The sequence below is a fragment of the Sus scrofa genome, chromosome 13, assembly GCF_054392235.1.
Source record: "Sus scrofa isolate SSC_HxYL_T2T_F1_AM1 chromosome 13, Sscrofa_HxYL_maternal_Yorkshire_Landrace_v2.0, whole genome shotgun sequence".
Classification (NCBI taxonomy): Eukaryota; Metazoa; Chordata; class Mammalia; order Artiodactyla; family Suidae; genus Sus; species Sus scrofa.
Genome location: NC_139395.1, coordinates 41,462,792 through 41,489,571, shown reverse-complemented (window position 1 = coordinate 41,489,571; position 26,780 = coordinate 41,462,792). Strand labels below are relative to the sequence as shown.

The following is a 26,780-nucleotide window of genomic DNA, read 5'->3' as shown; positions in this document are numbered from 1 at the left end:
ATAACGGAAAACCTAGAAATGGACAAATTCTTTGAAAAGGACAATCTTCAAGACTAAACCAATATGAAATAAAAAAGATGAATCACAATCACAAGAACTGAAATTGAAACTGTGATTAAAAAACTTTCAACAAACAAAAGTCCAGGACCAGATGGCTCCACAGGTGAATTCTATCAAACATTTAGAGAGGAGCTAACACCTATCCTTATGAAACTATTCCAAAAAATCGCAGAGGAAGGGACACTCCCAAACTCATTCTATGAGGCTACCATCACTCTCATACCAAAACCAGACAAAAATACCACAAAGAAAGAAAATTATAGGCCAATTTCACTGATGAACATAGATGCAAAAATCCTTAACAAAATACTAGCAAACCGAATTCAACAATACATTAAAAGGATTGTACATCATGATCGAGAGGGATTTATCCCAGGGATGTAAGGATTCTTCAATATCTGAAAATCAATCAGTGTGATACCCCACATGAACAAACTGAAGAATAAAAACCATATGATCCTCTCAATAGATGCAGGAAAATCCTTTGACAAAATCCAACATCCATTTCTGATAAAAACCCTTCAGAAAGTGGTCTAGAGGGAACCTACCTCAATATAATAAAGGCCATATATGAGAAACCCAGAGCTAACATCATCCTCAATGGTGAAAAGCTGAAAGAATTCCCGCTGACATCAGGAACAAGATAAGGATGCCCACTCTCTCCACTACTATTAACATAGTTTTGGAAGTCCAAGCCATGGCAATTAGAGAAGAAAAAGAAATAAACAGAATCCAAATTGGAAAGGAAGAAGTAAAACTATCACTGTTTGCAGATGACATGATACCATACCTAGAAAATCCTAAAGACGCTACCAGAAAACTCTTAGAGCTCATCAATGAATTTGGCAAAGTCACAGGATACAAAATTAATACACAGAAACAGACTGCATTGCTCTATACTAACAATGAAAGATCACAAAGAGAAATTAGAGAAACAATCCCATTTACCATCACATCCAAAAGAATAAAATACTTATGAATAAGCCTACCTAAAGAGACAGAAGACCTGCACTCTGAACACTATAAGACACTGATGAAAGAAATCAAAGATGACACAAACAAATGGAAAGTCACACCATGCTCTTGGATTGGAAGAGTCAATATTATCAAAATGAGTATACTACCCAAGGCAATTTACAGATTCAATGAAATCCCTATCAAATTACCAAGAACATTTTTCCCAGGAGTAGAACAAAATATTTTAAAGTTTGTTTGGAAGCACAAAAACCCCAGAATAGCCAAAGACATCCTGAGATAAAAAATGGAATTGGAGGAGTGAGTGGGGTGGATTGGGAGCTTGGGGTTAATAGATACAACCTATTGCCTTTAGAATGGATTAGCAAGGAGATACTGCTGTGTAGCCCTGGGAACTCTGTCTAGTCACTTATGATGGAGCCTGATAAAGTGAGAAAAAAGAATGTATACATGTATGTGTAACTGGGTCACCATGCTTACAGTAGAAAAAAAAATTGTATTGGGGATATAAAAAATAAAAATAAAATAAAATAAAAATACAACAAAAATGGAATTGGAGGAATCATGCTCCCTGACTTCAGACTATACTGCAAAGCTACAGTCATCAAAACCATATGGTATTGGCACAAAGACAGAAATATACATCAGTGGAACAGGATAGAAAGCCCAGAATGAAACCCACGTACCTACAGTCAACTAATCTATGACAAAGGAGGCAAGAATATACCATGGAGAAAAGACAGCCCCTTCAATAAGTGGTGCTGGGAAAACTGGACAGCCACATGGAAAAGAATGAAATTAAAACACTTCCTAACACCCTACACAAAAATAAACTCAAAATGGATTAAAGACCTAGATATAAGATCAGACACTATAAAACTCTTAGAGGAAAACATACGCCAAACACTCCCTGACATAAACCACAGCAACATCTTCTCAGATCTACCTCCTAGAGCAATGATAATAAAACCAAAAATAAACAAATGGGACCTAAATAAACTTAAAAGTTTCTGCATAGCAAAGGAAACCCTAAACAAAACAAAAAGACAACCCACAGAATGGGAGAAAATCTTTGCAAATGAAGCCACTGACAAGGGATTAATTTCCAAAATTTATAAACACCTTCTGCAGCTCCATACCAAAAAAAAACAAACACCCCATCAAAAAATGGGTAGAAGATCTAAACAGACAGTTCTCCAAAGAAGACATACAGATGGCCAAAAAACACGTGAAAAGATATTCAGCGTCACTCATCATTAGAGAAATGCACATCAAAACCACTATGAGGTACCACCTTACACTGGCCAGAATGGCCATCATCAAAAAGTCTACAAACAGTAAATGCTGGAGAGGGTGTGGAGAAGAGGAAGCCCTAGTGCACTGTTGGTGGGATTGTAAAATGGTGCAACCACTGTGGAAAGCAGTATGGAGATTCCTCAGAAAACTAAACATAGAACTACCATTTGATCCAGGAGTCCCTCTCCTGGGCATCTCATGGTTTTCCAGCGAAAACCATGACTCAAAAAGCTACATGTACTCCAGTGTCCATTGCAGCACTATATACAATAGCCAAGACATGGAAACAACCTAAATGTCCATCAACAAAGTGGATAAAGAAGAAGTGATACATATACACAAAGGACTATTACTCATCCATTAAAAGGAAAGAAATAGGAGTTCCTATTATAGTGCGGCAGAAACAAATCTGACTAGGAACCATGAGGTTACGGATTTGATCCCTGGCCTCGCTCAGTGGGTTAAGGATCTAGCGTTGCTGTGAGCTGTGGTGTAGGTCACAGATGCAGCTCGGATCTGGCGTGGCTGTGGCTGTGGCTGTGGTGTAGGCCGACAGTTGTAGCTCCAATTAGACGACTCTCCTGGGAACCTCCATAATGCCACGTGCGTCCCTAAAAAGGAAAAAAAAAAAAAGGAAAGGAAAAAAATAATGGCATTTGTAGCAACACTGAGGGACCTAGAAATTATCATGCTAAGTTAACTCAGTCAGACAGACACTAACATCATATGCTATCACTTACATGTGGAATCTACCAGAAAGGACACAATGAACTTCTTCACAGAACAGATACTGACTCACAGACTTTGAAAATCTTTCGGTGGTTTCCAAAGGAGACAGGTTGGGGGGGGGGGGTGGAAATATAAATACTATAAAATCGGGTTGTGATGATCACTGTACAACTATAAATGTAATAAAGTTCACTGAGTAATAAACAAATAGATAAAGCTGCTGCCCCAGAGAACAGCAGCCCAGCTCTACCCCAGACCCTGAACTCTGCACTTAGATAGCTTGGCAGCCTCCAGTAAATAGGAGATGAAAGCCAAGAGCTGCCCGTAGAGTCCTTCAGTGGGTGTTGTTCCTTTGGGGGAAGGGGTGATGGAGTAATTGCTAACAGATTGAAAATGGAGCGATGGTATAATTACTTGGCTGTGGCTTCCTGGGTGAGGTGACTAGAAAGACCCCAAAGCTGACTGTGGGCTCAGCGAGGGAGAGTCTCTGCTCCAGGCCTGGGGTGAAGCACCGTCTGAGGACTGTGGGAAACACAGCGGGCCTCAGGAAACATTTCTGCATGTCTACGCAGGGAAGAGGGATCCAGTTCTCACCCTTTCTCAGAATAAGCTACACGTTTGGCTGCACACTTAGTGATTAGGTTCCCGTTACAGGTAGACCTCAGAGATACTGTGGGTTCAGTTCCAGACCCCTGCAGGGAAGCAAACATCACAATAAAGCAAGTCACGTGAATTTTTGTTTTCCCAATACATGTAAAAGTTACCTTTATGTTATACTGTAGTCTACTGTGTACAGTAGCATTATGTTTTTAAAAAAATGCTCACAACATGATAATTACAATAATTACATACCTTAATTAAAAAATGAGGCTGTTGGAAAAATGGCACCAATAGACTTACCCAAAACCAGATTGCCACAAACCTTCAATTTGTAAAACACATAATATCTGTGAAGTGCAATAAAATAAGGTTGGGCTATATAATCATCACTAATAATGATGCCAAAAATCAGTCTATGCTTTTTGAAGAGCCATTTGGAGCTTGAATGTGTTAATGATTCATGAGTTGAGGAAAATTTTGTTCTTTCTTCATTCTGATGCTTTTTATGGGGAAGATGTCAGCACTATTAACCTGCTTATATTTTAATAAGGTTTTGATCTGAGAATCCCCAAAGAAGACAGTCTATTTTTTTTAAGGGGATAATGTTGCTGCCTCCTACCCTACTCTCCAGGAAGGGGAGCTAAAGAGAAGATGCCAAAGAGCTGAGCTGCAGGAGGCAGCCTGGGCCCCTGGCAGGAACAGCACGTGCTCAACTCCACCCCGGCACCCTCATCTGGAGCCCATACCGCGGACTGGATCTGCCCATCGTGGCCTGAGACTCCAGCTCGCTTATTTATGAAAAATGGCAGACAAATCAGAGACTCCCAAGCCCAGGGCTGCCCATGGAGAAACCGAGCAGGCTTGTTAAAAATTCAGAGTCCTGGGCCCCTCTGCAAACCAGCATAATGACATCTTAGCATCTCAGGGAGGGACCAAGATTCCGCATTAAACAATATCTTGGGATTCTTAAGTGGCCACAGGACCAAATGATCATCAAATTTCCTTCAGCTTGGAAATTCTGTGCTTCTGGAGCTAATTCTGCCATGGGCCTCTGTTTCACCAGCAGGAGAGGATGTGGGAAGCTCGCTGGGGATGGGAAAGTTACATGACCACAGTCTGAGGGGAACCAGACCCAGGAGCAGTGGACAGCATCTGGTTGACCCAGGAGAAGCCATTTCAAGGCCAGATGATACCTGACCCTATGTTTCAGACAGGAGCTGTAGATGCCTGCCCCATTTGTGCAAATCCAGTTTAACTCTTCACCTTGGGCAGACAGGCTGTTGCAGCTCCTTTCCTCTTAGCTGCTGAGGCTTCAGCTACAGGTCTTAAGTTATAGGTCTGCCCTCCAATCACCATGTCCTATAGGGAGTACAGGAGACACGGGGAAACAGGCTGAGCCCCAGCTTCCCCCACGGCCTGGGTGAAGGCCAGGTAAAGGCCACGGAGCCCAAGCCTCCCCATCCACCATGAGGGCAGGTGGGGTAGGTAGGATAGGGTTGGCCCAACCCATGAGGCTATAGGACCTGTCACTCCTTGGCTTCAAAAGAAGCCTTGCTCAGAATATTCAGTGGAGGAAAGAGAGTCTCTTCAATAAGTGGTACTGGGAAAACTGGACAGCTACATGTAAAAGAATGAAATTAGAACATTCTCTAACACCATACACAACAATAAACTAGAAGTGGATTAAAGACCCTAAATGTAAGTCTAGATACTATAAAACCCCCAGGGGAAAACATGGACAGAACACTCCTTGACATAAATCATAGCAATATCTTTTTGGATCCACCTTCTAGAGTAAAGAAAATAAAAGCAAAAATAAATAGGACCTAATTAAACTTAAAAGCTTTTGCACAGCAAAGAAAACCATAAAAGAAAAGACAACCCACAGAATGGGAGAAGAAAATCTTTGCAAACAAAGCAACTGACAAGGGATTAATCTCCAAAAAATACCGACAGTTCATACAGCTTTATATCAAAAAACCAAACAACCCAGTTAAAAAATGGTCAGAAGAGCTGGAGCTCCTGCTGTGGTACAATGGGTTAGGAATCTGACTGCAGCTGCTTGGGTCACTGAAGAGACACAGGTTCAATCCCCAGCCCAGTGCAGTGGGTTAAAGGGTCCGGCATTGCCACAGGTGCAGCCATAAAATTTTTTTTAATTTTAAGTGGTCAGAAGACCTAAATAGACATTTCTCCAAAGACAGATGACCAAAAAGCACATGAAAAGATGCTCAGCTTCACTAATTACTAGAGAAATGCAAATCAAAACTGCAATAAGATATCACCTCACACCAGTCAGAATGGCCATCATCAAAAAGTCTACCAACAATGATTGCTAGAGAGGGTATGGAGAAGAGGGAACTACACTCTTTGGTGGTCATGTAAATTTGTGCAACAACTATGGAAAACAATATGGAAATTCCTTAAAAAACTAAATATAGAACTACCATATGACCCAGCAATCCCACTCCTGGGCCTATATCCAGAGAAAACCGTCAATTGAAAAGGTACAGGCAGCCCAGTGTTGATAGCAGCACTATTTACAATAGCCAAGGCATGGAAGCAAACTAATGTCCATCAGCAGAGGAATGAATAAAGAAGATATGGTACATACACACAATGGAATATTATTAGTCTGCCATAAAAAGAAGAAATAATGCCTTTTGCAGCAATATGAGTGGAGCTAGAAATTATCATAATAATTGAGGTCAAAGACAAATAGCATATGAGATCACTAATAGGTAGACTCTAATAAAAAGTAATAGAAAAGAATTTATTCACAAAACAGAAACAGACTCAAAGATTTCAAAACTAAACTTAGAGTTACCAAAGAGGAGGCACTGAGGGGAGGGACAAATTGAGAGTCTAGGGTTAGCATATACATACTACTATGTATATAATAGATAAGTAACAAGGCCCTACTGTATAGCACAGGGAAACCTACTCAATTCTATGTAATAACTTACATGGGGAAATAATCTAAAAAGGAATGAATATATGTATATATATCTATAACCGATTTCCTTTGCTGTACACCTGCAACCAACACAACATGGTAAGTCAGCTATACTCCAATTTTTTAAAAAAGCAGCATCCTTGCTCTAGGACGGATAAGGAAAGGGCATCAGTGAGACAGGTGCTCTGTGCAGACTGGCTGAGGCAAGAGGGGATGGGTCCCTGCCAGGGTTCCTACCTTTGCTTCCAGCAGCACAGTTCACTGCCGGTGACCCCATGATGTCCTGGACACCCCAGCCCTTAGGAGCTGCCCTGACAGGGTGGGAGTCCAGCCCAGTGGGTTCTGGGTCCCTTCCCCCACATGGGCCAAGCCCCTGACCTTGGCCCTGAGAGAAGGGGTGTCTCCAAAAAGTCAGATAATTCACTTGGGAAGTTGTTCAGGGCAGAGGGGCCCATCACGTGGATCCCCTCGGCCTGGCTGCTGTGGGCAAGAGGTCTGCCGGACATTCTGCAGTCCTTGGCCTGACGGCCAGGGGCTCCGGCCACAACCACACACAGGTGGGGGAGCTATTTGTACTTTGCAGGGAGCCTCAAAGGCTCCTTTCCATCAAAACCCATTTGGTCAAAATCCATTTTGATTTTCCTCCCCATGTGAAGGGGGAGGTGTGGCTAGAAGATTCTATGACAAACTAGGGAATATTTCATCCTCATTATGGGGCTAGTTTAGCTAAATTTATTTAGCTTTTAATTTCTTGCAGTTACTTGTCAAATCAGGAAATAGATTCATATTCTCTGTCCCCCTACCTTATAAAAAGACATTTCAAAAGGTCTCATAAGTATTAAATGACACCAGCTAGAAGAGTCTGCAATGAAGCTGGGGTAAAATATTACATTTTTCCTGCGTGGAGGTATTTTATATCAGTAGCAAGCAAGCGAAGTGGGCTCCTGAGAGGACAGGAAACATGAGTGATGGAAAAGGTAGCAGATACAAAAAATGACTTCTAGAAAGATTCAGATGGCATGGCCTTTCTGCTTCCCCAGGACTGTGAACTAAATCACACTGGCTCCATCACCTCGTCAGGCTGAAGTCTGCATAAATCATCGCAGCTGAGGGTCATTTGGACAGGTCTGGCCTGAGCCCAGCGTCAACTCCTATGCCCACCCCCTGCTCTAAGCCTGCTGAAATGCTGTGTCCCCTACAGGAAGAGCCTGCCTTCCTCCCGCCCCCGCAGCACCCTCTCCCATCAGAAGTCACCCAGATAAGGAGGAGTCAGCCTCCCAGGGCCCACCTCTAAGCCACACTGTGGAAGATAGACCAGGCTCAGAAATGATGAGACAGGAGTGAAGGGGGGGCTCCCTGGATACTGCAGATCTAAGGAGCCTTCAGAGAGGAAAATGGTTTGGAGCAGGAGGCAGAGGCTTTCAATTTAAAGTCTGAAAGGGCCTCCTTTCCTTGAAAGTGAAGGGAGTGTGCCATCCTGTCCAGTCCATGTGGTGCTTGGGGCTCCCAAGAGGGGCAGCCAGGTACCCCGGGCACCAGCAGTGTTTGTGCTGTTTTGTTTTTCCTGCAAGTAAACAGCTGTTACCAAAAATCTGTGTGTATGTGTGTTTTAAGCCAAATTCCAAAGGGGTTATTCATTGAGTCAGTAAATAGAGCAGAGCTGTACTCACATTTTCCAGCTCCCATGGGACAGAGGTGGCTGGGGCCTGCGGGAAGGTGTGGCCCCAGGGCTGGAGCAGCAGGACTTTCTGCCCACCTGGCCTTGATCCTGGGCACAGGGTCCTTCCTTCTGACATGTCCCTTTGGGCCTTCACAAGCTGTCCCTAGTGGTATTGGATGTGGCTGTTGGGACAAAGGACTGGTAAAAATGTCTGTTCTTTTGGAGCATCTGCTCAGGGCCAGGGACTTCATGTACAGAAACACCCCCACCCCACCCGCCATCTTGCAGAATGTGCAGCATTGCACAACACAGGCTGGAGGAAGTCACATTTCCAAGGTCACTCAGTGTGCAGCGGCAGAGCAAGGACTTGGCCCCAAGTTAGTGCTCCCGTCCCCCAGCTCTGTCCTCCCCCTTCTGCTCCTGGAGGTCCAAGGAGGAAGACATGCCAGCTGCTTCTCATTGCAATGTCTTTAAAAATCCCTGCTGAGCTTGGTTTACACAACATTTCCACCCACATCCATCATTTCCCATCTCTCTGGGTCAGAAACAGGAACCCTGGACTCCCGGGAAGCCTTGGCAGCATCAGAGGTCATAGCTCCTTGGGGTCAACAGAGCTTATAGGACCAAGAGGGTATGGCCCGCACTGCCCTTGAGGTGCCAGGCTCAGGCTCATGTGTCTCACCCGTGTCCTTTGTTCTCTCAACAGCAGATGAAGCTCGTGGCTGAGAACCTGAAGGAGGAATGGAGGGAAGGTGGGAAGGAGAAGACGCCTTGAGTGCAGCAGAGTGCAGACCTCCCTCTGCAGGTCCCGCCCCTCCCGGCCCTGCTCCTTCCAGGTTCCCGCCTGAGCCCCACCCGCCACTCCAGCTGCCTGACCACATGCTCCAGAACCACTGCTGCTCCAGCCCCGCACATGGATGAACCACCAGCTCCCCATGTCACTCCTCACAGTGACTGTCAGCCTATGGTGGCGGGGTGGCAGGTCAAGGCATGTGCCCCGTCACCCAGTTCCCTCACAGGCTCCTCTCTGAAGGGGCTTCCTGCCGCGCTCCAGTGAGAGTCACAGGCACAGTGAGGCAGTGTTTCCAACACTTGGAACTCGAAATACCTCTTTTCTGGTTCTATTCTGCAATGTTAACAGCTCCTCTATCAACCAAAACAGTAGTAGCAGAGCTATTAAAGGCCACGAGCATGTCTGACTCTTCTTCCAGTGTGTGGACTGAGCCGGGCCCTCTGCTCTGAACATGACCTGGGCCGGGTTGTTGGGTTTGTTTGTTTTACTTTTTAGGCCCGCACCGGTGGCACATGGAAGTTCCCAGGCTAGGGGTCGAATCAGAGCTACAGCTGCCAGCCTCCACCACAGCCACAGCAACCTGGGGTCCAAGCCATGTCTGCAAACTACACGGCAATGCTGGATCCTTAACCCACTGAGTAAGGCCAGGGATTGAATCCATCCTCATAGTTCGTAGTTGGGTTCGTTAACCACTGAGCCACAAAGGGAACTCCAGGGCCGGGTTGTTAAAGGGGAGCAGAGGGCCAGGCTTGGCTCAAGGCTGGGCTACTTCCAAAGCTTCCACCGAATCCCAGGTGGTTCTTGGGAGGTTCTGCTTTGACTGGAGGGACCCCTGGGGCTGCTTTCAGCCATACCTGGTGCCTGGCTGGGCCCACACCTGTGGAAGGGGGCCTGTCCCTGTGCAGTGTTACACCTCTGTTACAGGCTCATGGCCCCTGGTCCACCAGGCAGATGGCCCTGGTCCAGCCATAAACCAACCCACTTGGGGAGAGCCTGGCTTCCTTTCCTGCCAGCTGTTCCAACTGCCTCAAGAAACAGCCAGCTCCACCCCACAAGGGCCCAGGGCCTTCACAGCCAGGGCACCACAGGCCCATGGTCCCTTTGCATACAAAACTACAGGTGCCATGACCCATCTGGTGAAGGCAGGGAAGGGTGGCGGGCCCTAAGGTACTTGTAGCTTCTAGACCTGTCTCTGCCACTCTGGAGCCTGGCTCTTTGATTCCCTCCTTCACCTCAAGACAGGGGTAGTCGGCAGGCCCGCCCCCAGCACACGTGTTTCTAGAAAATAGACTCCCGTCTGCCATGCGAGGTTGTTCTGTGGGTCCTGCCAGACCACCACTGTGTCTGCCAACGTGGACATCTGTGGTCAGTCTTGCTCTACCTGCCTTGGTCTAAGGCACTCCATGCACAAGTACTCCAGGGTTGTTCGATGCCTGACAGATGCTTTCTAGAGCACGCTCGTGTCTTAAAACTCCAGGGAATGGCAGCCACCACTCTAGTTCCGAGTCCCCAAGAGCTTCCTCACCATCCCAGCCTGGGGACCTGTATTTTCTGGGAAAAGCGAAAGTTCAGGTGGGTCCTTGGACCCAGCTCCATCTCCCCAAGACTGGGCTTTGGGGACCAGTCACAAGTACAGTGGGGTGTGAGGTGCGGGGTTCTGGATGTGAACCCCCCTCAGCTCCTCTCCCCACCTGCTCTGAGTCCACAGCCTCTCCAGCTGGCCCTCCCCGCTCAACCACAGCGCCGACCCTGGGTTCCCCACACTTGTGACTGTCTTTCCCAGAGCACTCCCTCTGCCCCTCCTCAGTCTGATCCAGCAGAACCTCATCACTTAACCTAGACTAAGCCAGTCACTCACGGGGGAGACTGCACCTCTGGGGTCGGCTTGGATGCATAGCACCCTCCTCCACTGGGGCAGACGCCTGGGCCACAGGGAGGAGGAGGATGGACCTGGGAACCCGTCAGGGCGTGTCAGGAGGGAGGTTGGCAGGACGGAGTTGCTGCATAGGGCCTGCTAGGCCCCCACAGCTTCTCTTTGTGTCCCAGTGCTGAGTCAGTAGTGTGGCTCATGGCAGGGGCCCAGGAGCAGGGATGGAAGGAACCAGGTGTCCTTCACTGCTGCACATTTTGTCACCCTAACTGAACTGGGAGACGTGCAGGACAATGCAGTCCCATGCATGGCCTCATGTGTGAAGAGGGTGCTCCCTCGGCCCGTGTGGTCCCTCTCTCCTGGCTCCACTCCCCACAGCAGCCAGTTCCCTGCACCTTCCCCTCTGACACTTGGCCCTTGTCCTCTTGTTCTGGCCTCACCTCAGCCTCATATAGCCCCCGTGGTGACCCACAGGACTTCCCTGAGTTGTTCCCCCAGTTTTCCTGGACACCCTGAGGGCTCCAGCTGGGTGAAAGTGCTTCTCTCATCCTTCCTAGCCTGCTTTCCCAAACCACAGAACGGACAAGAGCTGAAGGCACCCACCTGCATGGAATAGATAAGGACCCCAGAGGCAGGAGCCTGGGCCCAGGTAAGAAAAGGTGCATCAAGAAACAGCACCAGGGAGTTCCCACTGTGGCTCAGCATGTTAAGAACCTGCTTTAGTGTCCACGAGGATATGGGTATGATCCCTGGCCTCACTCAATGGGTTAAGGATCCAGCGTTACCATAAGCTGTGGTCACAGATGCAGTGGATAGGTGTTGGATTCGGTGTTGCTGTGGCATAGGCTGGCAGCTGCGGCTCCAACCCTAGCTTGGGAACTTCTATTTGCTACTACAGGTCCAGCCCTGAAAAGAAAAATAAATAAACAGTGCCAGGAGGAGCCTGAGGCAGCAGCATCTCCAGACCAGCACCCGGCAGGAAGAAGCTGGACAGGAATCCTGAGTCTCCTGTGTGCACACCCGCCTCGGTCTTCAAGGGCATGTCAGGCCTGGCCCTTACTGTGGTGAACCCAGGTCTTTGCACCTAAGCCCCGTCACCAGATGGCTGTCAAGGGGGACAGTGGGAGCTGCTGCATCAGTAGGTCCAGGAGAGAGGCTCGGTCACCAGAGGAGAGCCAGAGACAAGGAGGTGACACTACCGATTCCCACACAATCCTTGCCCTGCCATCCCTGCTGGGAGGGTCCCAATCAGAGGAGGCATGTGCAGCCACACAGGTGGCCCTTGCTGTGCTGGACACTCAGGGACAGGGCTGCTTCTCTAACTGCACACATGAGGCTGCTGGGCAGGGCCAGGCCACAGCCCCACACCTTGCCTGCCAAGCGGACGGCCCCAGTCCAGGCCTCTTCCTCTGACTGCCACCTCCCCACCCCTGCCCCAATTCCCCTTCCTCTGTCACCAAGTCCACAGATCACCAGTGGGTCCTGGCCTGATTGACTTCTCAGCCTCTCACCTCTCATGCCACCAGCCTTACATTTAGTCCTGTGCCACTGCCATTCCTTGGGTCCCTGGGGCAGGGGCTGGGCCAATACATTCCACATGGCAACCCCTTGGTCTCAATGCTCAGGCCTGGGCCTAGGCGGGAGCAGATGACAGGCAATAAGCCCTTCTCTCCCTCGTGGTGGCCACGCTCACTCCCTGCCAGCAGCTCCAAAGCTCAGACTTACTGGCTTTGGGGAGGGACCTAGAAGCACACGGTTAAGGATACCCAGCCCTACAGAGAAGCTGGAGGCTGGGAGCCCACTGCTCTCCCCTGGGCCTCAGTTTCCTCATATTGTCCCTCTTTTATAGATGAGAAAACTGAGGCACCAGGAGCTTATACTTCTTCCCCAAGTCCTCACAGCAGCATGGCCCACATCTGCCAAGACGGTGCTTGCAGCCCTACCAGGCCCCAGCCCCAGCTCTCTCCTGAGCTCCTGCCCTCCTTCCAGCAGGATACTGACAGCAAGAAGGAAGAAGAGTCAGTTTCACCCATGTCCTGCAAGAACAGCTCCCCAAACCAGTTCAACAGCAGGTAATGGGCCTGGTGAGCTTCTCACTGCTCAGCTAGGTCTGAAGACTTCCCTCCATGCCCCACAACCCACCCTAGAGTAGCCTAAAGAGAGGGGACCTGACAGAGGCAGAAGCCACCAACTCTTGCCAGGGCCTGGAGCAGAGACATGGCCCTCTGCAGGGCAGCTGTGTCCTCAGGACTCCTTCAGCCTGGGAGCACCCTTCATCACCACCACGAGGGGCCACAGCCTCTCCAGGAGGGAAGGTGCTTCCCTTGGTCCTGTTGAGAGCCCATTTGTAGGCATCTGGGAAGGGTATGGGATGCCGCTCTTCCCAACTTTCTCAGAGTCAGAGTTAGGGGGTCTTGTGAGCTAGCTGGGTGGGCAGTGAGGCCGGCATCAGCAACAGGGCCTCAGAGCCCTCGGGGTGTGGCTGCAGAACCCCCGCTCCAGGAGAGAATCCTCTGCACCTTGTCAGTGCAGAGGCCTGGGTGCCACCACCAGGCCTGAGGATTGGGTTGTTGGCAGTCTGGCCCAGGACTCTATATCTTTGAGATGCCTCCAATGAGCACTGTCTCACCCCAGAGTTTGAGAACCTCGGGGTGGGGGGTGGGGTGTAGAGGCCTTGCTTTCTCTCCAAAAGGAGCTGATGCTAATGGCCCTGCAGAGCCAGCCTCCTCCCCTGCTGCTTTGTTACCATGGTGCCCACAGGGGCCTCTGTGGTCTGGCAGAGATTTGGAGCAATAAGGATGCCCCATGCACTGGACAAGCACCCCTTGGCCTGAGCGGGACTTGGGGCAGAGGAGCAACAGGGTGCAGGACCGAAGAGACTTTCCAGTTCCCTCAACGCCTAGCACTGGAGAAGTGGCATCTCCCCCAACCCTGTGGAAGCCCCTGGGATACCTGGGCAGTTCAGAGGAAGAGTCACCTCCACCCAGGAGGGAGGGGACTCTGAGCTTCCTGCTGATTGACTTGTGAGCCTCACATTGTCAACTGAAGTCAAAGAAGCATGGTGGCATTCTCCCTTGAGCTTGTGGCACAGATCATGCGGACAACATGTGGCCTTCTCTCTGGACCTTTCACATTGATGGTGAACTTCCTTGGGGACGGGAAAAACACAGCACAAAGTATCAGGATCACACGGCTCCTTCTACTACCCATTGTCATCTGTTCATACTCGAGGCCACCACGGCCCATGCAGGAGGGTGCAGAAAGGGCAGGGCCGACCATGTCCAGGTCTGCTGACCCTCATGGGGGAAGCAAAACACACACACATAACCAGCCCGAGGTGTGAAGAGCTTACAGCCAATCATCTACTCGGTACCAGGAAAATCGTCACAGCGCTGAACAGTGAACCAGAGGGCAACTCAGGAGTGCAGACACAGATACACACTGCCCTTTACACAGCTGCTGGTTTGGAAAACAGAAACCAAATGTGTCTTCACCCTACGGGAGATCAAAGAGCGACAGTAATCTCTGCCCCTCCAATCCCCAAAACTGGCACCATGGGGCTTGTCCTTTGCAGATGGAGTCAACTAAATAAATGGGGAGACCAAGCACAGTAGCAACAACTGCCTTCCAGGACCTGTCCAACCGTCTGCCATCCAGGGCACCCTGCCTGTCTGCAGTGCCCTGGTTGAACAGCCCCTGGCGTTTGGGCCACAATTGAAAGATGGATACAGGTTGGAATTTGCATTAATAATCTGAACCAACCCAATGATGTGCTAACTCCCACCTAAACTGTGTGTCCTCTGGTCCAGGTTTTTGCTGTGCTTCCTACACAAACACACTGAAGCTTCCTAACTGACTACAGGCATCCCAGGGACCAAGAGACACTTTTCCTTGGTACCAATTTGCTCCCAGATGGCAGGTCCCAGGGAGAATCCCTCCAACCCAGAGAAGCTTCAGCACATGGGAATGCCTTGGGGCATGTTGTCAGAACAAGTCTCAAGCCCTGACTCCAAACGTCTTCTCATCATGAGGTACAGTGAACTGCCCCACCTGGTCTCATCTACATGTCTGCATCCCTCAGGTCCGTAGGTGTCAAAGAATTTGGAATTGTTCAGGTATTAGAAAGGTAACAAGAGGCAAAGACATTTGTTTTGTTAGAGCTTCAGTATGGAAATGGACTCCATAGCCCAGTGCTTTAATATTGATTTGCCCAGCTCTCCGGAAGGCTGGAAGCTCAAAGGTCATCCACTGTCTCACTTCTCCCCATCCAGGAGGACAACCTAAGAAGTGGACTCTGAGGTCAGACCAGTGCTTTGCCCACGTGAAGGCCTTGTACCTTTCTGAGCCCCGTGACCCCACAGGGAAGTGGGCCATGTGCCTGCCTGCCTATCCCTTTCTGTGGGGCGCTGGCTATCAAAGTAACGCCCACACTCACTGTTACCACTCCCACCTCTCTTCTCAGCCGGGCCTCTGTAAGACCTGCATCCAACCCCCCACTCCCCTCAACCTCAGAGCAGTCTCTGCTGCTCACGGATGATCCAGACCACAGCCTCAGTGAGAAGTTCTTGAGCTTACCTGCTGCTCTCCCACTCTGTAGCCTCCACTCTGCTTCTTCAATGCTTTCGCTCACTACACTTGAGATAGCTCCAGGCTTCTGTCTCTGGCCCTGGCTGCTCTGCTCTCACCAAAGCGTCCCATGCTCAGGGCTGAGATCACTTCCTCCGTACCTGCAGAATACAGATCTACAAGGGGGCCCCTCGGCCAGGTGCATAAGATGTGGGGTGCAGGGCAAAATGAAAATGCAGTCAAAAGTTATCCGGAATTTCAAGACAACAAACTAAACAGAGCATTAAGCTAAGAGATGGCCCTTCTGAGCAGGGCCCCTGAATGACAGTGGGATAGTGAATCTGTCTCCTTTCCGCACTCACACTGGTGTTCCCCCTGGCAACTCTTTCAGGCAGTGCCTCCCAGCTCTCCAATTCTTTCAGTCTTCCAATCCAGAAATCCTGGAGTCCCCATGAAGGGACAAAGAAGTCAAAAACAATGGATTCTTCTCACTCAGCAAAGTCCACGCCTGTCTCCCGAGGCTCACACAGGAGCTGATGACCTGAATCCTGCTCAGCTTCTCAATTCTCCATCCCCTGTCCTCTCCTGCCCACCCATCTTGGACCTCTCCTGAATCTCATGTCCTGGGACAAGTCACCATCTCTGATCATCATCTGGTGCTAATTAAACCCCCTGTTTTCTCCCCAAGGGCATTATAAACTCACAAGGACCAAGATTCTGTTTTTTCTCTTCCTAACCTCCCACCCTCTCACATCTTGCTGGGGGTGAGAGGTTTGGAAGTCAGGGTCCTCAAAAATACAAATGACTCCCTAGCAGATTCCATTTCCCCTTCTCATCTATCCCTCGCCAGATCTAGAGGCCTGAGGAACCCAGTCCCTGTTGGACTTCAGAGCAAAGCCTGAAGCCTGGCATATCCTACCGTACAAGGATCAAGTGAGCTCCAGAAATCTGCGGGGGTTTTTTTGTTTTTTTTTTTTTTTTTTTTTTTTGCTTTTTAGGGCTATACCCTTGACATATAGAGGTTCCCAGGCTAGGTGTCTAATTGGAGCTACAGCCGCCAGCCTACACCACAGCCACAGCAACACCAGATCTGAGCCGCATCTGCAACCTACACCACAGCTCATGGCAACGCTTGGATGCTTAACCCACTGAGCAGGTCCAGGGATTGAACCCACAACCTCATGCTTCCTAGTCGGATTCGATTCTGCTGTGCCACTACAGGAACTCCCGGATTATTATTTTTAGGGTAGATTATGTATGTATAAAGTCACAATCTACCTTAAAAACATATCTATATATGTCACTACAGCAGGCACTAAAAAAATTAAGAGGCACACAGCCAATAAAAAGTATTTAGTTAAATCAAAGAAGGTAGTAAGAGGGAAAAAGAAACAAAGAACAGATGAAACAAGTACAAAACAATTAGAAGGTAGATTTAAACTCAGCTATGTTGATAATTACACTAAATGTAATTAAGTGCAAATACTCCAAATAAAAGGCAGAGATTTGCAGAATGGATAAAAAAAACAAGACCCAACCAAATGCTGTCTACAAAAAGAACTAAAAAACCAAAACCCCAAACCTCAACTTTAAATATAAAGATACAGATTGGTCAAAAATAAAATATACTCCCACAAGTCAAAAATAAGTTAGAATGGCTGTATCAATACCACACAAAGTCGACTTCAGGACAAAGAACAATTTACCAGGGGTAAAGAGGACCATTTCATAATGATAAAAAGGGTCACTTCATCAAGAAGACTTAACAATCAAATCTGATAACAGAGCTTCAAATTTTATAAATTGAAAGTGACAGAACTAAAAGAAGAAACAGGCAAATCCACAACCAGTTGGATATCAACACTCCCTCAGTAATGTATATATGAGACAGAAAATCAGTAAGAATATATGACTTGAATATTTATCAACCAACTTGAGTTAATGGCCTGGTATAGAACACACAGAACATTTTACCAACCACAGCACTTCTCAAGCACTCAGAGAAACATTCCCAAAGATAGGCCATTAGCTAGGCCATATTTTATATCCATAAGTTTAAGAAGATTTAAACTACACAAAACATGATTTCTGACAAAACAAAATTAAACTAGACATTAGTAACAGAATCTTATATGGAAAATCCTCAAATATTTGGAAAGTAAACACCTTTCCAAACATGACATGATCTAGCTTTTAGCAGGGTCACTCACAATGCTCAAAGGAGATTAGAGACAGGGGCAAAACTGGTGAAACCCTTTAAGAGCCTTACAGTTGACCAGATGAGTGATGATGGTGTCATGGGCCAGAGTGTTAGCAGTGGAGGCAACGAAGTGTCAGTTTTTGAATGGTGAAAAAGATTTGCTGGATTAGACGTTGAGATTAAGAGTCAAGGTTGACACCAAGATTTTTGACTTATGCAAAACACATGAAGGTTTAGAGTTGTCGTTTATGAGATAGGGAACATTAGGAGGGCAAGGATTTGAGGGGGATCAGGACATTGGGACTTGTAAAAATTGAGGTGCTTATTAGGCACATCCAAATAAGGAAATCAAATATAGGTAGTTGGAATCTGGTCTTCCTGGGAGAGACGTGGGCTAAATATATTTTGAGCTTCTACTGGCACATGAATGTTAGGACTGAATGGGACTATCAAGAGATTTCATGTAGATAAAGAACCCAGAATTGAACCATGGGTTATTCCAAGTTTAGCAGGTATGAGAATGTAGAGCTAGTGGACTGAAGAGCAGCAAGGTAGAAGTGGGGTCCTTAACAATATAAGTAATCAACATGGGACTAGAACTGACCACTGGATTAGTGTTTGCCCAGCTGAGGCTGGGGTAGGATTTGAGGGGAAAGGAAGAATGTGTTAACAGGTATGAGGTTTCTTTTTGGGTTTATGATAATGGCTGCATACTTCTGTGAATATACCAAAACCCATTGAATTGTACAATTTAAATCGGTGAATTATGTGGTATGTGGATTAACCCTCAATGCTCTGAAAACTGACCACTGGATTTAGCACATGAAGATCACTGCTGACCTTGAGCAAAGCAGTTTTGGTGAAATGACAGCAGCAGAGCCTGAATGGAAGGATTCAGAGGATGTAGAGGAGAAGAACAGGAAAATGTGGCAACAGCTAGAGAGAACAACAAAAACAATGAAAGGAGTAAAATCACATGTGCTTTGTTTGCTGTTAGAAATGATCTAGTAGAGAAGCAAAGATTGGTGGTACAAGGGGCAGAAGAGAATGACCAGGTGAAGGAACTGAACCACACTAACAAGAGGAAGAGCAGGGCATGCTGATACCTAGGAAGGCAGGAAGGTAGAAGGGTGAGCATGGGGCAGGTCTAACTGCTTTGGTTTATTTATTAGGGAGCATGGGGACCGGCTGAGTGCAGAAAGCAGATGAACTGGGGAAATAAATTTTAATTAATGGGCAGTCCTGGGACCCACCTGAGACTTGTGATCACGAGTTTAAAGTGAGAACAGTCACAACTGCATTTTTTCCATCACATCTGGCAGTGCAGGGGCACACAGCATGCAGAACGTCAGTCTAACTAGGCCAGCTGCATTCACAAGAAGAAACAGAACATGGGACACAGTTTATATTGCTGAACACCAATATGCCACTTTATTATTCGGATTTCTTTTCCCATTTGTCACATACCTGTCAATGTTTACACAATGAGGAAAATCAGCCAGCAGTGGAAGTAACCAACCAAATCAGCTGATAATTCTGTACCCTCTTAACAGACATCAATTCTTACTTGGAAGGGATATCTCTAATTTGATTCAGTCTCATGACTATTCTTAAAATCGGTGTCAAGATTGTCACAATTTTAAATACAGACAGAATTGCCAGAAGTACATAATTTTATATATATATGTATATATATATACATATACACACATACAGAAAAATACAAGACTAATTGTTTCTCCACAATATTTAATTTACACACTACTGCAACTCTATGCAACTTCTGAGGACAGGTTAAGGGGGTACAAGAAACTGTTTAGAGCAAGTAAGTCGTTTGGTCCAATATTATCTTAATGTAATGGTTATTTGCTCCCTCCCTTTTACATGACGACATACTATGACATACGACACATGCACAATCATTCACTTACGAACAAATGAGTAAGACGCCACTCAGACTAACATCTCGTAAACCCAGAGGGTCAAACAACCACACACAACTAATAAGGCTATGATACAGCTATGCAGCATAAATGGTCAACACTGCTGATCCTAAAAGTGAGCACCATATATACATCTGAATATAAAAAATCATTGAAAACCAAACACATACGGGTTAGTTAAAAGGTGCCATTCCAAGGCTATACATAATCACAGGAAAAAGTATTTACATTACTTGGAAAACAGCTGCAACAAAGAGTTTATTGCCAATGCCCTTTATAAACTTCTCTCCTACGTTTAATACAGATGTTACGCTCACTATCTATGTGAACCACACATCTTATTTCTGGCCCTTTATAAGATATTCCCTGCTCACGAATTTCAAGCAAACATGTTCTATGGCTTCACCCACACTTCTATTCTCATAGCTTTCAATTATAAATATCACAATGAACTAGAGCTGTAGCTTAAAACATATCTAGCCTAGGTCTAGAAAGTAAAGTGTTTTGAGTATCATCTTTGCTTAGTTAAGTATACTGTGAAATTCAGATTTCTGAGTAAAATACATGAATTCTAAAGTAGCAGAGTCAGTGTGTATTTGGAGAAAACATGACCAATGGAATGCTGTCCTTTGGTGCTCTGCCCACTCTATGGACCAGGCGACTGTCACTGCAGAGACATGAGGGGAGGCTGATGAGTGTGGGAAGTCCCTGGGGCCCAGCCACATCCTATCACCAATGTCACTAAGCATTGCTTTTAAGACCCCAAGGGCACGGCATGAAAAAGTAGCATCTGGCCCGTTCCAAAATGATACTGGGTCCTACAAGATAAAAGCCACAAAGGATGATTATCTGGTCAAAAGTAGTCTTTGTACAAGAATAGTTTAAAGCAAGAGTTCTTTGATTATTGTTTTGGCAGGACGGCAAAGTGAAAAATACTTTCAGCAAAACAAAACAAAAAAATCAAAGAAAAAAAAAACAAAGCAGGCTTTGTGCATTTCTGATTGCTCTATGTGTGAATTTCATCCTTTTATGTGTATTTTTTAATCAGCCAATTTTCATAGGTAACTGAGCTAAAGGACATAAAAGAATGGAAATGACAAAGGAGCCAACCTAATTATCAAACAGAATTATCAAATTTTTATCAAATGCCAATAATTTTTTTTTTTTTTTTTAATTTATGGGGTTTTGACTTTGCCAACATCTGCATGCACCTCTGCTTTCCATGTTAGGCCCGATAGTTTCTTCTATCTACAAGAGGTTGTAAAGGAACCCTGGGGTGTGCCCTCTGGGAAGGAATTTACACGGAACATCATCTTGTTCTGTTAGACAGACACGCACTCTATAAGTAGAGTTAAGACATCATCAGTTCACTTCATCACATTACAAAATGAGATTGTCTGCTTGTGATTTACCACTACGGGGGAAGCTGCCCTATAAATCTAAGCACTTTATCTCACCTATTACAAATAAGAAAATCTTTTTCAATTAAATTTTAAGAGCCCAGACTTTTTTTTTTTTCACACTATAGCTTAAGACAAACAGGTGTGGGTATGTTGAAATCAGGGTTTCAAGGTTGTCAGTGCAGACGCTCACTGTACTCTGCTGTGCACAGGCCTCAGAAAGACTGCCTGTGCACACACTCGTGGGCTCCAGGCCTGTCGGCATCACAATGTTATTGCTTTGGTTCTGTTTCAGACACCAGAGTGTGCCTCAGAACACTGAATATCCATATCACAGAAGGTCGGGGCAGGAATTTAGGTTTTTCCGCAAGGAAACAAAAGCATTTCTTTCTCTCTAGGTTAAGTGCAGAACATCAAATTTCTAAGTGCTCCATTTATATTAGGTTCCAAATATACATTTAATTTAATCCTGATCATCCACATTAAAATTATAAATGTAAAAAGTACACAAGAGACTTTTCAGCTGGAAAAGAAGTGTCTAGCAGCATGCACAAAGACCATGCATTGTCACATCGTCAGGCGAACAAATGAAAAAGTAATAAATAATTGTCCGCTTTAAAATAGTAAAAACCAAAAAGGGACCAGTGAAGTGAGCCGGTCTTCATGGCTCTGAGCAGGAAGCGCACAGCGGCAACAGCCGGGATCAGATGACATGGCAGCAGCTGGCCTGGCTGGAGGCGCACAGCAGCCCCTCCTTGGGGTTGCGCTGGATGTTCACAGAGATGGTCTTTTCACATAGAGGTAGCTGGAGCACGTTATTTTTCAGGTTCTTGCTCTTTATCCGGTCCAAATCCGCCGCGGTGTCCGCCACGTGGTCAGAGAAGAACTTCATGCCACCCATGGCCGGGACGGGCGCTGCGCTTCCAGCGGAGCTTATGCACATCTTCCACGTGGACTTCTCCTGGACCTTCACGCTGGAGAAGGAGAGGCCGTTCTGCGGGTCGAGAATGTACTTGGCGCTCCCGTGCAGTTGGGAGCCGAGGCAGAGGCCCATGAGTTTCAGGCTCTCCACCAGCTCCCCGGCGCTGCGCGCCGCCAGCTGCGTGGAGGTGGAGGTGCCGGGCCCAGCGCAGCGGCGCGTGCTGCCCGATGTGCCACCAGGGGCGCCGCCCGAGCCCCCCGCGGGGCTGCCCCCGCCGGTGCTGTTCTCGCTGGGGCTGGCCTTGTCCGCGCCTCCGCCACCGTGGCTCGGCTTGCTCTGGCCCCCGCCGTCGCCTTCGCTGCCAGGGGGGCCCTCGCTGCTATCCCGGCGGTGCCAGGAGTAGGTGAAGCCGCTATCTTTATCCAGCCGCCGGCGGCTCTCAGAGTCGTCGTCACTGGTCTCCGAGCTGCTGCAGCTCGAGCCCCGGCCCTGACTTTTCCGCCGGTGGTAGCGCTTGTGAACCGTCCCTGGGGAAGCGATGTTCATCTTTAGGCGGCTCAGCTTGGGAGGCAGATTCTCATCCATGTCAAACTCGTCGTCGGACTCCCCCTCCTCGAAGATCTGGTTGAGGACCGGGGCGCTCTTCCTGGACGTCAGGCGGTTGGTCACAGACGGCTTCCGGCGGAGAACCACTTGTGTTGAGAGGGACATGGGTTTCCTGTCCTCCTCGTCTTCCTCTTCATCTTCTTCCACTCGGAACAGGCACTTGCGCCCAGTGGCCGTGGGTTTCAGGCTTGTGGGTGGCACCGTGGAGAGAGCGGGTCCTGCCAACTCAGGGAGGTCTTCTTTCTTAGCTGAGTCACACAGGCCTTTACTCCTGTGGCCATTGAGGACATTGTCCGCAGCCCGAGCAGGAGACTGAGGGACAGTCGCATGGGACAAAGGAGTGGCTGTGAGGTCATCCTCAAGGTCCTGAGGCACATCAATTTTGGTCGGCCATGACTGCCTGTGTAACAGATTGAAAAAAAAATAGGCAAGCTATGTGATAACATGTACACTTTACCCAAGTAATATTATATAAAACTTACTAGGACAACATCCACAGAGTTTAAAAAAAAAGAAAAAAAGATAGATAGACAAAAAGAAACAGCAGCCTTGCAAACCCATTCAACATCCTGTAAACATCACAAGGACTTTAGAAGGGCAAATGTGGTTTTGAAACATGGTTCAGTTTGTGGCTTGTTGGCCAAATGAAAGCTTCATTGCGGCTGTCTGAAAAGGGGGCAAACATCATTTCCATATAAAGTTTCATACTACAAGAAAAACCTTTTTAAAAAGTACAAGGGAGTTATCGCCAAAACATTTTGTTTTGAGCCTTATATCACAACCGCTGAAGGTATATTATTGCTTCTAAATTCACTTGAAATTTCCAGTTCTCCAGATTTTACAGGATGTTATTAAAGTTGGTGTTAACAAAAATAAATGGAAATAGTTTAATGAATTTAAATATGAGACTACTAGAGAGAAAAGTCAGTGAATAGTGGCATATATAAATCTCTTCTTCACCAATTAAAAAATGCACCCTCTAAGCTAAATATAAATACATATATTTTAAAATGTCCACACAGGAGTACTAGATAGCAAAATCCATTATTATTTAAATTTTGATTTTATCCCCCAATCTGGAGTCACTTAAGTAGTAACACTGCTTGGTAGCCAAAGGAAAAGACTTTTGAAAGTGAAGTCTCCAGCCTGTTGTGAAAAAACACCTTGAATTCTCAACTAGCCCCTCCCTAGGGGAATAGTAGACACCAAAGATATGGAAAACCACCACTGCTACGCTGACACCTCCACTTCACACCAACTAGGTTACCTTAGAAATCTGTCAATTAAATCTATTGCTTTAAAAAAACCTGTAGGAATTTACAACAACAGCTTTCCCCACTTGGAGCCTCCTCCTCTCTCTCAAGGATGGAATGAGTCAGTTTGCTGGTGACTGCTTGGTAGTTTATAAAAGCTGAGTGTTCAATGTTTTTGAGGTCAAGCAGTGTCTCTGGACAAGTCGTCTGTCCTCACAATACAACTATGCCAATTCTGGGTAAGACTGGAGGTCCTGGGAAATGGTACACAACATTCCTTGCAGGCTGTTCCTCAAAAAGCAGTCACTCAAAATGTCACCCTGGCCAATGTTGGGGAAGTCCGGTGGTGGGAGGCAGGTGCTGAGAGTCCATTTGACCTGCCACTTGAGAGGGGCAGGGCACAAGGTGTTGGAGGAGCCTCTCTCTCCCCCCACCCCCAACCTAACAGAAGCCCAAACCATCCTCAGAACCCACCCCCAGAAACAAAACTGGCAATCTCTATAGTTGTACCAGTAACTTAATCACTACTTCTGAACCAATGGCTCTTATTTATATGAGTAAATCAAATTATTAAACAGCTCACATTTATTGAGAATATATCTGGGCCCAACGCTGTGCTAGACTAAACAAGCAATCTTTACAGCCACATCACTGTAAGAAAATCATGGCTTATCTTAACGAAAGACAACAGACTGCTAACAAGAATTATAAATGAGTCATATTGACAGCATGGTACACACTGACTGACAGCTTACTAGAACCAGCTCTGTGGTCCAAGCCTGACAGGCTTTAATTCATTTAATCCTACCACAATTCTATTGTCCCTCAAGAGTCAAAGAAACCAAAACACAGAGAGTGTATGCAACCTGCCCAAGGCCACACAGGCTTGAAGACAGTGACATCTAGGCTGAGTTCTGTAGTTACTAAACCCCTAGGGCAGTGGTTTCACTCTTCAACCCAGGAAGCCCTCTGAATGACTGCCTGTTGAATGGAGAGGGCCTCTGCAGTCAGGCCTCAGTGCTTTTCCTCACTTCCTAGTTTTTCTCTGGAAGGATGAGGGCATTGGCCCCTCCCCTGTGGAGGTCAACTCCCAGAGGACTTTACAAGGTTCTTCTAACAGATGGAGCACAGCACACACGTTTCCATCCCACGCTGGCGGGACTCAAAGAATGTATCTGCTCTGAGGCTGGCTCTCCCTGGCTTACCTACTCCCTGCCCCAGAACTATGCTGATTAAACACGTCTCCTGACTAAGTCCAGGTTTCTGCATCCCAGGTCACTCTGACCCCAAGACACGCCCAGCAATGGAACCGAGTTAAGTCTAGGGTTTCGACAATAAAGAGAAGGTGAGTAAGCAGACATCTACCACCTGCCAGTGGGCCCTGGGTCCCAGGAGGAGGACAAGCTCTGAGAGCATCTCCATTCCATAATCCCCAGGTAGGTAAAAGGAAACTGCATGTGGAGGTTCCCAGGCTAGGGGTCCAATCGGAGCTGTACCCACCGGCCTACGCCAGAGCCACAGCAACATGGGATCTGAGCCGCATCTGCGACCTACACCACAGCTCACGGCAATGCCGGATTGTCAACCCACTGAGCAAGGGCAGGGACCGAACCCGCAACCTCATGGTTCCTAGTCGGATTCGTTAACCACTGCGCCACGAAGGGAACTCCCTGATATTTCTTTATAGCTACTGTTAGCTTTATAATTTCTATAATAAAGTAAAGCCAATTTGACTCATTTACATATCTGATCAACTTCAGATTGAGTTCTCATTTGTTCCACTGAACAGAAAATAGTTCAACTGCAAATATTCCCTTCTCCCAAAGACTAGGGTGGCTACAGGCTGAGTGGCAGTGACTCTGCTTTGGGGTTGCTCTTTTGCTCTATAGGGCTCAGGTCTGGACTAAGTCTCATTGTCACTCTTCTGGTTTGTCCCATGTGCAAGAGTCCCCTCCACCCCCTGGGGCCCAGTCCTCCTCCAAACTGACAACAGAGTGCCTAGTTTTCATAATGCAAGAATACCTCTAGGATATAAGTTACTAAATTCATCTTCCAGTTAGAACAGACTTCTAAATAGTCTTTGATCATCCAGGAATTTTTTTTTTTTTTTTTTTTTTTTGCCTTTTCTAGGGCCACTCCCACAGCATATGTAGGTTTCCAGGCTAGGGATCCAATTGGAGCTGTAGCCACAGGCCTACACCAGAGCCACAGCAACTCGGGATCCGAGCCGTGTCTGTGACCTACATCACAGCTCACGGCAACGCCAGATCCTTAAAGGAATGTTTTCTTATCTCTATTGCTCCATACTAAGCAACAACCTACTCATGGCACACTGACTACAAATAATTTAAAATCCAATAATATTCATCCTCCTTTAAAAAGTTATTATTGTTACATATTCACACACATATGTTCATATATAGTTGGAATTACTAGTAGGGAATTACTTAGAATCAGGAGCATCCTACTCTTTTTGAAGCACTACAATTCCATTGATTACGTTATTTGAGTAAAGACTAATTCTAAATAAATTTCGTAATAGTGACCAAAAAAAGTAACCCTTCTCAAGCTTTGATTTTAAATGGAAAGCTAATAAAGCAGAAGAAAAAGAAGAGTAGGAAAGTGGGAGGAGAGGGGAAGGGAGCGGAAGGTCGGAGGAAGGGCAGGAAGAGCAGGGAAGGGATACAGAGGAGAGCAGCTTGCTGCTCACAAAGACAGCGAATCGTTCACAGTGATGAAGGCAGACACAGGGAGAAAAGCACTCCACGTATACTGATCACTTATCCCCCACCACAACCCTGAGAGTAAACAGCATTAGGACACCCACTTCACAGATCAGGAAGCTGTCAGAGAGAGGTTAGGTAACCTCCCAGGGTCAGGAAGCTAATAAATCAACTAGCTGATCTGACTGTGAAATTCCTGAAATCCTGAGATAACATCATGCCACAGAA

General features: G+C 46.9%; 2 protein-coding genes and 1 long non-coding RNA gene across 12 annotated transcripts in view; 2 read left to right on the top strand and 1 right to left on the bottom strand.

Annotated features, from left to right (window-relative positions):
- Positions 1–9,480, top strand: part of ANO10 (anoctamin 10) — a 274,985-nt gene extending 265,505 nt beyond the window's left edge. For all 5 annotated transcript variants that reach the window (XM_013981531.3, XM_021071718.2, XM_021071717.2 and 2 more), the window contains exon 13: positions 8,983–9,480. In XM_013981531.3, coding sequence (XP_013836985.2) covers positions 8,983–9,051 — 69 coding nt within the window. In that variant the 3' untranslated portion in view covers positions 9,052–9,480. The remainder of the gene's footprint in view (positions 1–8,982) is intronic.
- A 2,357-nt stretch (positions 9,481–11,837) lies between these two features.
- Positions 11,838–16,208, top strand: LOC146397280 (uncharacterized). The gene is made up of 3 exons (XR_014822925.1): positions 11,838–12,128; positions 12,789–13,011; positions 13,632–16,208. It is a non-coding gene; the product is annotated as an uncharacterized LOC146397280 (long non-coding RNA).
- Positions 16,209–19,107: 2,899 nt separating this feature from the next.
- The window catches only part of SNRK (SNF related kinase), a 55,299-nt gene continuing 47,626 nt past the window's right edge, over positions 19,108–26,780 (bottom strand). For 5 of the 6 annotated variants that reach the window (XM_021071715.2, XM_021071716.2, XM_013981529.3 and 2 more), the window contains one exon: positions 19,108–22,976. In XM_021071715.2, coding sequence (XP_020927374.1) covers positions 21,752–22,976 — 1,225 coding nt within the window. In that variant the 3' untranslated portion in view covers positions 19,108–21,751. The remainder of the gene's footprint in view (positions 22,977–26,780) is intronic. The other variant, XM_084987939.1, reaches the window with a different exon arrangement.